This window comes from Coturnix japonica, chromosome 21, assembly GCF_001577835.2.
Source record: "Coturnix japonica isolate 7356 chromosome 21, Coturnix japonica 2.1, whole genome shotgun sequence".
In the NCBI taxonomy this organism is placed as follows: Eukaryota; Metazoa; Chordata; class Aves; order Galliformes; family Phasianidae; genus Coturnix; species Coturnix japonica.
Window position 1 is genome coordinate 4,273,165 of NC_029536.1, and position 11,331 is coordinate 4,284,495.

The window sequence follows — 11,331 nt, forward strand, 5'->3', positions numbered from 1 at the left end:
TCCTTGCTCCTCTGGCTGGTAACTCACCTGCAGGCTGAGGGTCAGGTGGCTGATATCCCTGATATCTTAACAACCCTGTTAAGAAATGGACGCCTCACTTCCCGCAGCTGATCAGTGTGTGGAATGGGGATCCGAAAGAGAAGGATGCGTGGGAACAGGAACACGAGCACTCTGCCCTTTGCAGGGTGTCCAGATGCACTTTGAACCCAGCAGGGTGACACAGTGAGCCCGCCTGGCTCTATTCCTGGCTGCAGGGACACAGAGGGCTTTGGGGTCCTGCTGTGTGTGCGGCAGGATGAGCTGTCTGCTCAGGACAGCCAGGCTCTCTGCTCGGTGGCTTTTTGCACCCACAGCTGCTCCATGCCGCCGAGCCTCACAGTTCAACGTGCCTCCCAGTGCTGAGTTCGTGGCCCGGCCTGTGGGGGTCTGCTCCATGCTGAGGCTTCCTGTTCAGACCTCAGCAGAGGGGCTGGATGCAGCTTTTGTCGGCGTTCCCCTTGACGTGGGCACTTCCAACCGGCCTGGAGCCAGGTAGGAGGGCAGCAGCTGCTTGGCTCTGCTTAGCTCTGCCTGCAGCTTCCCCTGCCCACATTCTCACCCCCCAGGTTCGGTCCAAAGCAGATCCGTGCTGAGTCAGCGCTGGTGAGGAGGTACAACGCCAGCACCGGGGCAGCACCTTTTGACTCCCTGCTGGTGGCTGATATTGGAGATGTGAATGTCAACCTCTACAACCTGCCCGACAGCTGCCGCCGCATCCGAGAGTCCTACCAGAAGATCGTGGCCTCTGGCTGTGTGCCTCTCACTCTGGGTAAGGGCCCTGTGGGAGCTCCTCCTTCTGTCCTGATACCATCTTCTCCTGACGTGATTTGGTCTGAGCACATAAGTGAAAGGGGGAAAAAATCACTGGAAAACAAATGCAAGATGTGCTGAGAGCCTCTTGCAATATACAGCATCTTCCTTGTCCTGTTGCAGGTGGAGAACACACCATAACATACCCCATCCTGCAGGCTGTGGCAGAAAAGTAAGTTTCCAACCATGAGGTGTCAAACACAGCCCTGTGCTAACATTGCTCAGCCCATGGAATGGCAGCAGCAGTGGTGGAAGCTGGATGTGGGCTGGGGGCTGATCTGCCCACCTGATTCCACCCAGGCATGGCCCTGTGGGGCTGGTGCATGTGGATGCTCACACCGACACCAGTGACATGGCTCTGGGGGAGAAGATCTATCATGGCACCCCATTCCGGCGCTGCGTGGATGAAGGGCTGCTGGACTGCAGCCGTGTGGTTCAGATTGGAATCCGTGGCTCCTCCTATGCTCCGGATCCATACAAGTACTGCTGGGACCAGGTAGCCTCTGGCAGCTGCTCTTACTTGAAGCCTATTTGGGTGCATGGGAAATGCAACCCAGTCTCCTTTGGGATCTGGGATGCTGGTTGTGGGATGGTGAATGCTGAGTTCATGTGTTTGCAGGGATTCCGGGTGGTTCCAGCTGAGGACTGCTGGATGAAGTCCCTGGTTCCACTGATGGGAGAGGTGAGGCAGCAGATGGGGGATGGCCCAGTGTACATCAGCTTTGATATCGATGGGCTGGACCCTGCCTATGCCCCAGGAACGGGGACACCAGAGATTGCTGGGCTCACACCCATGCAGGTGAGGGGCACAAAGCTCCCTTCCCAATAGGATCAGGATGTCTTTCTTCCCATTTGAGGAACCCAGATCATTTATTGTACCCAATCCATTTTCCTCTCAGGCTTTGGAGATTATTCGTGGCTGCAAAGGACTCAATATAGTGGGATGTGACCTTGTGGAGGTGGCACCCATATATGATGTCTCTGGTGAGTAGATGGAAATCTTTGGGGCTGGTTGGGCAGCAAGGGCACTTGCAGTGAAGTCTTCAGGTTTTGGTAGGTGCCACCTAGTGTTGAAAGGCAAAGAGCAGCCCTGGGCTCCATGAACTGCTACAGAACGTGGTATAGGAGCTGACAGAGGTGGCTGAGCGCTGCGGGTGAAAGCAGATGAACAGTCACAGCATGAATTCTATTACTATTTATTTTGTGTGTGTCTTTTCTTAGGTAACACCGCCCTGTTAGGGGCCAATCTGCTCTTTGAAATGTTGTGTGTCCTTCCTGGAGTGAAAACAATGTGAAGGCAGCTCCTGCCTGGCCCCCAACCCTGCACAGCAGTGAACCACCACCAGCAAGATGCCATCGCAGACCTTGGATGAGGTTCCCGATGTCCTGCTCTCCTCCAGGTGCTTTGCAGTAAGGAATAAATGCCACGTGCTGCTAGAAGAGGTAGTGAAGCACAGCAGCTGGGGAGAGCTGGGTGTCCTTTGGCCCAACTGCTGGTGTTGCAGGAGGGGGGTTTGGTTGCCCACAGGGTCAATTGGAAACACAAAAGCCACCTGATCACACATTAAAATAGTTTTATTTTGGTTGCGAATCCGTATATCATCTTAAAACAAAATGACATCAGTGCCTGATCACAAACACACGCCAAAAAAAAACAACAAACCAACAATGAAACAGGAAAAAATAAAACAAAACCCCAAACTAAAAAATCAAAAAGACACGTTTGCCAAATAAGTTAATTAATTCCCCACCTCCCTCCCTGTATCAAAAGTGCAAAATATGTTCTTGGTTTTCAGTCCCACTTGTCAGGCTGTGTTAGTGTATGAGTTGCTGGCAGGTTCTGCTCCTGCCATGCTCAGTCAAGAGAAGGGCTTTGGGACAAACTCTGACTCGGGGCCGCTTCCCTTTTTGCTGTAAGGATGTTTTATTTCAGCTTCCAAGCGGGGCTGCTTTGCTTGTTTATCACCAAACAGTGCATTAGGAGTGAGCTGCCTCAATCTTTGGGTTACAAACTGCCACATGCAGTGCGTGTTGCTGATGATAAGTTACGATGCGGGGTGATTCGGGGATCTCAGCTTATGACTGCTGGGAGAGGGCAGGCAGAGCTCAGGCGTAAGCAGCAGCTGAGGGGCCTCTGACCACGCTCTTCTACTGGAAAGCAAGTGCCCAGCACTCTGTGACAGCCAAAACTACCTCAGTGGGTGATTTCAGAACAGTTTGGCATTGCTGCAGCCCACAGAAATGATATTTTGAAGGCTACAAGGCCAGATCTTTTCCTTACTTTTCCTTACTCAGCCCAGGGCTGAATTCCCTTGCTGCAGCACAACGAGGCACTTGGTCTTTTTTCTTTCTTAAGTTGCACATCAAAAGTTTATTCGGGTTTCTGACTCGCTGAAGAGATGGCAGATGGGTTTGTCCATCCTCATTCCTCATCCAAATTTGGTATGTATGTATGTGTCACCATCAGGCTGACACAGTGTCCTGCCCCAACCCCAGCTGTTGCACCACGTGTGTGCCCTGTAGCTTGTTAGCAGGGAGGAGATCTCTTTTTCCTTCCTTCCTTCATTCCCCCAGTTTTAATGCCTCATTCCTGCAGCTGAGGCCCAGTGCTTGCTAAGCTAAAATCCAGCAGCCTCACATAAGGGTGGTTGGCAGCACAGCCATGTTTATTTGGGAGTGGGATGGCCAACAGTGGGTGAAGCTGCACTCAGTGTGCCAGGAATGCAACAGGCCCAGGTTTTGTGCATCAAAGTAATGCAGGCAGCAAATTGGCTTGAGCTCTAGGTTGGGACCCTGCAGGATTTCAGTCCCAACTATGGAAGGAAACCCTTTGGCTTTGTGTTATGGTTGGAGGAGCTACAAGCACCTCGATGACTGCTAAGCCTCCCCCAGCTCACATCGGGCAGCCTGTTACCCCAGTGTGGGACTCTGTGCTTTTGTGACTGCATGAGCTTGACACAGACCTATGTGTAAAAAAGAAAACCCATTAACAACAAAAACCAAGAGAAAACCCAAGGCAGCCTGCAGAGAAACAAAGATTTGTGGCAGGAACAGAATGGGTGAGACGACAAAGCATCTTAAACCCACACCTAAAAGAAAAGGAGCCTCACACGTAAGAGACGGTCTGGTTGGTACAGCATTTCTGGGGCAACGTTTCAGGAGTACAATCATTGACAAATTAGGTTCCTTGATACAAAGAAAGGGTTGGTTTGTACTACAGATGTAAGGGTGTTTGAAAGGAGCCCCCACTGGCTCCCTAGCAGCTAGGTAGAGTTTCTTCTACACATCTACTGGCTCATAGCAGCATTATGCCTACAATCTGAGGACGCGGTTAAAGTTATGGCTCTAAGATACATCCTCTAAAACTGACAGAAGCAGGAAGGCATCTGGAAAACAACGAACATTTAAATGGCTCAACACCGTTACAGTAATTTATGGCTGTGCAAAACCCCTTCCCTCCCTGGTTATGGTGGAACTATTACGCAAGGAGCATGAAACATGCAGATCACCTCCCAGCCCAGCTGGAGTGAGTGTCAGCTACAGGGCTGCTCCAAGTCACTTACCCAGGGGTAGCCAAGGGGTACGGCTGTCTGCTGGGAGGGTCTGAAGGGTCTTGCCAGGGTTACACCATGCACCATGGGCTAAGCACGCACACAAGGAAGCAAGAGGAGAGCCACGACCTGCCCTGTGTAACCAGCCACATCGCTGCAGCAGAAATGACTGCTTTTATTTCATCCGAGGTGAAATGGGGATGGCCCAGGAAGCAGGTGTGGCACGATGAGAAGGGAAAACAAAAAAGACTTCTTGGCTCTTTGACAGTACAGCATCCAAACGTGAGGATGGTTTGGTGGAAGGCGTTTCAACACGCTTCGTTGCGCTCCCGGGCTCTGGATGCAGGGAGATATTTCTAGTCACCGGCCCTCAGAGAGTTCACCTAAAACCTAAGGTTCATTCATCACGATCGTTTATTTAGACCTGGAGAGAGCTGTCCCTCGGCATCTTCATATAAAGTGTGTCTGTTAGAATCTCTTAAAATCCCTCAGTCTAGTGCAGGCCACGAGGGGATATAGAACCTCTGTAAGGAGCCTTCCAGAAGGCGTTCCATCCAAAAGGACAATTTATGCAATTTGTTTTTAATGGATTTAGATCCTGGGCTGCAGGAGGGTTTCCCTCTGGCTTCGTTGTGTAGCGAGGAGGAGTCATAGTCCTCACACACACCCTCGTCCCCTGATCTGTGAGGCTTAAAGAGGCAGAAGTATTTCTTGTGGCCGTTCAGAGCCAGCACGTATCCTGTGTAGTCACGCTCAAGGAAATGCTTGTCGTACTGATTGGGGATGGGGGCAGCGTCCTGTGCGAACTCTAGCAGGTACTCCAGCCACTCGCGGTGCTTGTCCAGGCTGAGGAAGGAGAAATGAAGAGAGCTGCTCCTAGGAGGAAGAACAGAGAAGCAGGATGAGCACAGCTCCCAGGTCAGGCTGGTCAATGTTGGTTTAGCCAACAAGATACTGTACTTGGCACTGGTGAGGCTGCACCTCAGTGCTGAGAAGACATGGTTGAGCACTTATGCAAGGTGTGAAAGCAGGAAAGTAAGCTCAGGAGAAGGCCCCAACCTACCCTGTGAATGTGTAGACTTCCAGGGCAAACTTCTGGAGGAGGGCAGTTTTGGTGGAGTTAGAGAGAATCAAGACCACGTTCATGTGACCCGGCCTGAGGCGCACCAGGTTACTGTTGTAGTTGATGTCTGTCAGCTCTGTCACCTCCACAAAGCCCTTTTTGGGGACTCTGCTGCAACAAAACAAAGATGGAGTAAAAAGGGAATAGAAGATGAATTAATTCCCCCTCGTTAAACTGATCCAGCCCTGTGTTCTGTAGCTGCAGCCCATTAACTAAATATCTGCATCCACGTCCTCTCTGCTCCGCTTAACACCACTCTTTCCTGCCTTTCTGTGCCCATACTGCCCTTGCAACAACTACTCCATCCGCACAGCTCTGGCACTGCTCTACCATGCCCTTCTCTACCTGCTACTTGCTGTGCTCTCTTCACAAACAATAATTCAGCAAAAAAAAAACGTCTTTGAAGAGAAGAGAGAAGGAACCTGTTACTCTCTTTGCTGAAGCTCGTGTCGTTCTTCTCGGTCTTTGCAGTGGTGTCTTTTTTCTCAGAGGCAGGAGAGTCCCTTGTGTCACTGGAATCACTGCAAAGGACAATCATTTGGGGTCTGTTTAATGGGCTGCTTTGAGCTGCTGCTGGCTGGACTGTGAGATCCCCTGGGGTGTGCACTCACCTGAAGGCCTGAACAATAACAGTGCCAAAGAGAATGAAGAGTGCAGAGAAGAGCAAAGACAGCAGGGGCATCATTTCTCGCCTAAGGGAAGATTTGCAAACAGCAATCAGGTCTGTGAGCAGCACAGTTTGTCCTTGAATTGAAACATGATCAAGATTTGGAGCATTGTCCTGCTCCCACCCAAAAGAAGGACAAAAACAGAACCATTTTCAAGTAAGGCTAAGGGGAAGTGGTGGAAAGCACTGAATGATATGGCTGGTGTTTTCAGGGCATAATATCACAGTCAACTTCTAGGCCAGAGTAACCAGTACTTGAGGTAGAAGCTAATGTCACTGTGCTGCCATTGCTCTTCACCTTAACCTCAACAGCATACAGGCACCTGTGTACTTGGTACACTCTCATTTCCTATTAATCCAAACCTGGTTCTATAACTCATCTGAACAACAGAACAGCAATACAGCTCCCTATTGAGAACTGTGAGTGCCCCATCCGTACCAGTTGCTATGAAACAAACTGTCCCAGCAGTCCAAGATATAGTCCAGTGTGGAATAGAACCATCGGATAAGGAACATCTGTTTAAGAGAAGGGAGGGAAAAAAAAAAAAAAGCAAATATTAAAGCTGTTATTCACAGCACCAATGAGAGCCCCAGCTTTGAACTGAACACCAGCCCCAAATCAGCTTTGGATTATGCTATGAGCCCATCTTTCCCTGAGCAAGAACACTTGTAGAGTATGATTCCCACTAATGAGCATAATGGAACTGTTTAAGGAGGCAACACACTTGCCAAGTGGCTGGAAAGGCCTCGCACTTACAGGAGCAAGCTCATCATTCAAGTCTGCCAGGACAGTCTCCGAGGAGAGAAGACCTGGGTCTGTCCTTAGCTGGTCCAGGAGATCCAGAAGGATGAAGTTGTCCTCATTGCTGCCTTGCCAGGGCTCCTCCAAGGTTTTAAAGGCAATCTTCCCTGCGTTGTTGCGCCGCTCCAAAATGACCACCTGGACAAGCCAACCACATCACAGATGTCAGACAGGATGGCACTTCTTTTGAGAAAGATGTTAGCTTCAAATCCCTGCCCAGAATTAAGAGTCAGGTCGAGTTACAGAGGCCTACATAGAGCGATGAGATTTACAATGACAGATGAAAAGCAGCAGCAGAAGAAAAGAAAGGTAATGCTCACAGCTGATTTCCCACGGTACTTCTCCTCATCCATCAGCAAAGCATCCGCAAATTCTGGCTGCCGATCGTTATAGATGTGTGCAAACCTCAGAGTGTCTTTTGTGTTGGCCACAGCAAAGGTCAAAAATGCCTCGTAAGCATCAGCAAACTTATCGCCTTCTCCAGTGAGCAGGACCACACAGTGCCTAGGCAACACAGAGATGGAGAATGAAGAGCTGTTGAGGCTGCCAGAGGAAACAGCTGTCCTCTTTCTGCTAATGAGAACGATCCTGAAGGGATGGAAACCCTGTTTGTTGTTTTGAAAGCCTGCCTCTGCCTTCTAGATGTTGATCTCTCCAGGCTGTTGCCCCACTCCTCATCCCTCCTCCCTGCCCTCTGTCTCAAGATGTGGAGGCACAAAAGCTGCATGGATACCCAGCAACCTCCAGTGCAAGTCATTTCCTTCCTTCCCTTGGAGACCTTTTATATCTCACTCAGATTCCAACAACAGATGGCTTTAGAAGCAACCCCAGAGCCTCAGGAGACAAAATGAGTTCCCAAGGAGCCTTACTTTCGCTGACGGTGTGACTTCTTCACAGGACACAGCTCCTGAAAAAGCCTCTGGTTGGTCAGTCTGGCTGCCATGAGGAACTTGTTCTGAGAAAGGAAGTCATCAATGAGCTGCTTCTTCATGTCTCGTGCCTAGAGAGGACAAAGAAAGCAGAGATTGGTACCAAGTGGGTTGAGGAGAGCTAAGCTGGTCTAAGGCTCTCACCTGAAGCCTGGAGGATGCCAGCCTCACTGAAACCCCCATAGACACTTAGAGGCCCCAGGACCAACAGGTTACCTGCAACTATCCCCTACAAAGCTCAGACCCCACAGCTGACGCCCATTGAGCTACCTCCCTCCTAGGGCTTTGCTCACTGCCTTTGCTGAAGCCAGAGGTGCTGCCTCTCATTTGATCAGAGAAAAAACTAAAGTTTCATGGAAGCACTTGAAGAGGGCTCAGAGCTGTACCTGTGCCACATCAGCGGGCTTGTCAATGTGCTCCTTGAAGATCATCAGGGTCGGCGTGTAGACGTTGATGTTGTACTGACTGGACAACTCTTCAGTCCCCCTGAGCCCCACGTACACGTAACCAAAGGACAAGTAATCTCTGTATGCAAAGGCAGTCAGCTGGATGGGAAGAAAGCACCAGCATGCATTACATTAGCACGTAAAGAATGCCTTGTCCCCCCCAGTGCTCATGGTAACTGCTTCAAGAACACCCCCTGCTGTTTAAATGCCATTGGGCATGCACCGGATTTAGTAGCAAGTCAAAATCCAGAGGCAGATATTGCTTTACCTTGTACAACAATGGCACAGCTGGCATGTGATCAAACAGAAGGACGTGGGGCTTGTTCTCTTTCTTCCAGTTAGATAGGAAGCGGATGTAGTTTTTATCTGTAATCTTAAAACAGAGTCAGAATGTTAGTTTAACCTCAGAACAGTCGGATACATTCAGGGCTGTAGGATTAGGTGCCTGAGTGAATCTGGGTCTGAAAAAGCTGTCACAGGTATGCCTGATGTGTGCTGGTTTGATGTGGGACTGACACAAGCTGTGGTGCTGCAGCTGGAAGAGCAGCATACTGACTACACTGCTGGCCTAAATATGCTGCAGTGCAAATAGCCCTGTCACAAAGAAAATAAGTGTTACAGAACGATGCTGTGTGTTTGCTTCCAAGCAGAGAAGGAGGGTGTGTAGCCATAATTACAGCACTTGAAGCACTTTGGTTCCCCAGTTGGCTCTTCTCACGTCAGTGACACAGTTCAGCTCTGGGTTGAATTAATTGGATGAGCCACTGCAACAGCTAAAGAGATCTATTCGAATCAGACAGCAACCAGATTGCTGCACTCCCCTCTCTGTACCTTTTCTACGAGGTTCCCTGGCAGCAGGTTCTCCACAAACTGCCTCAGGTTTTCTCGAATGACGGCGCTGTGGAAGAAGGTTATCTTCCCATTCATCAGTCCCAGTATCGACGGCGTGCTGTGAGCACCGAGGTGATGGGCCAGGCGCCTCTCATACCCAGCATGAACGACCCCAATGCCCACTCCTGTAAAAGGAGAGCAAGAAGATGACAGATGACCCCCAAACCTGGATCAGACAGCTGAGTTTTAAGACCCCTTACCCAGTACCACACTTGGGAGTTATTTATATATGTCACAATCCTTCCCAGCTCTGTACTTTCCTTGCGCTGCAGTCCCTTGGAACTTGTACTGAGAGCTTTATCAAGGGAGAGAGGGAACGTGATGGCCTCTTTTGTTCTACCCACCGATGTCATATGTGCTACAGTAAAACCCAAAGGAGAAAGAGCATGGTAAGGAGGGACTGGACCACCTCTGTGTCCTGCTGTGGGGTTTTTTGCATGCAAAAGACACCAGCATGAAAAACAAAACATCCACTTGCTCTCTCCATTCCCAGCTTTCTTGTTGGCACCCCAATATATTTCCAGTATGGTTGACAAGTCCCCAGACTTCCCTTACAGCCCTGTATGGTGGTGACTTAGGTGCTGTATTCTGCTTGTTCCAAGTTCAGGACAGAGCCATACAGGATTTACACACCAGCCTTCAATCATGTGGTTATTTATTACCATGGCTGCTGGACTAAAATTAAGGAGGAAAGGCATCTTCCTCTTTTAACCTTGGGGGTGAACAACAGTGAAACCACCAGGAGCTGAAACTGTGAGTCAGAAGGAAAGCCTTGTTTATAATGCTTAGCCTCACTGATTTAGTTCTTACTAACACACAAGAGAGTGTTAACCTTGTGACCTAAACTCTGAGTCCTTCTATGGACCAGAACCTCATTCTGCAAGGAAATTCATGCTCAGCCCCAATGCTTCATCCTTACCCAGTGCCTCCAGTTCCTGAGCAACTTCCTTCCACACGGGCTCGATGTGGATGCAGCTGAAGCACCAATCCGAGGTGATTTTAATGAGGTACGGCTTCTTGAAACTATCTGGCACGATTTCATTGATGTAATGTGAAAAATGGAGCAAATACTTCTCGTCTGAGGTGTCACGTCTCTCTGAATTGAAGGGGAAGTGGAAGAAGGACTCATCAAAGTAGAAACCCTCATGGAAGTGGTGGAACTGGCGCTGCTGGTGTTGGGAATAGCCTTGGCTCTCTCCGGCATCTCCGTAGCGATCAAAGTTTGCTCTTTTTTCCTCGTTGGAGAGAATCTAGGAAGGAAATGAGTGAAGAAAGGTAACCCAGTGCAAAGAGTGAAAGGGTGACAGTGGTTATCCCTTAAGGAATGGATGTGGGAATACAAACCCACTGCAATCACAGAATCACAGAACTGTAGGGGTTGGAAGGGACCTCTAGAGATCATCGAGTCCAACCCCCCTGCCAAAGCAGGTTCCCTACACCACATCACACAGCTCGGCGTCCAGGCGGGTCTTGAATATCTCCAGAGAAGGAGATTCCAATGCCCTTGGGATGAATGCAGTAAGTACCAGCATCCAACCTGCACCATCCTATTGCTGTCACCTGTGAGCAGAGGCCAACCCCAGCTCACCACATCCTCTATTCAGGGGTTATAGGGAGCAATGAGCTCTACCCTGAGCCTCCCCTTCCCCATCCTAATACACCCCAGCTCCCACAGCAATGCCCTCATCCCCCTCCCAGCCCCCTGCAGTGCCCTCTCACCTCGTAGGCCTTGCTGATCTGGATGAACTTATCCTCAGCTCCCGGGTCCTTGTTCTTGTCCGGGTGCCTGCAGTTGGAAGGTGGAGCCGTTACCCATTGCCGTACCCCCCCACACCCCCCAGCCCGGCCCGCTCCGTACCACTGCCGTGCCAACCGCTTGTACGCCTTCTTAATGTCGGCCTGGCTGGAGGAGCGGCCCACACCCAGCACTCGGTACGGATCCCGCTCCGGTGCGGCCTGTGCCGTGATCAGCAGCAATAACAGCACCAACATCCCGGCCGGGCCCACCCGGCCCAGCTCCATGGCGGGCACCGGCCCCGGCCTCAACCCCACACCCAGCACATCCGGCCCGCC

General features: G+C 50.4%; 2 protein-coding genes across 3 annotated transcripts; one reads left to right on the plus strand and one right to left on the minus strand.

The window, feature by feature from the left end:
* Positions 1-228: 228 nt before the first annotated feature.
* On the plus strand, positions 229-2,432 carry AGMAT (agmatinase). The gene is made up of 7 exons (XM_015882463.2): positions 229-531; positions 606-808; positions 973-1,021; positions 1,150-1,345; positions 1,469-1,648; positions 1,749-1,833; positions 2,071-2,432. Exons 1-7 carry the CDS (start codon positions 296-298, stop codon positions 2,142-2,144), a joined length of 1,023 nt encoding a protein of 340 aa, XP_015737949.1. The 5' UTR covers positions 229-295; the 3' UTR covers positions 2,145-2,432.
* Positions 2,407-11,329, minus strand: DNAJC16 (DnaJ heat shock protein family (Hsp40) member C16). 2 transcript variants are annotated; one of them, XM_015882459.2, is made up of 14 exons: positions 11,117-11,329; positions 10,978-11,044; positions 10,178-10,508; positions 9,199-9,383; positions 8,636-8,740; positions 8,308-8,466; positions 7,862-7,992; positions 7,313-7,496; positions 6,948-7,130; positions 6,630-6,706; positions 6,135-6,215; positions 5,946-6,044; positions 5,464-5,631; positions 2,407-5,276 (listed from the first exon to the last, which is right to left on the minus strand). In XM_015882459.2, the coding sequence occupies exons 1-14, from the start codon at positions 11,278-11,280 to the stop codon at positions 4,889-4,891; spliced, it is 2,322 nt and encodes a 773-aa protein (XP_015737945.1). In that variant the 5' UTR covers positions 11,281-11,329; the 3' UTR covers positions 2,407-4,888. The 2 variants fall into 2 exon arrangements, with proteins under 2 accessions (XP_015737945.1, XP_015737944.1); XM_015882458.2 differs by having other exon boundaries at positions 5,464-5,634.
* Positions 11,330-11,331: the final 2 nt, after the last annotated feature.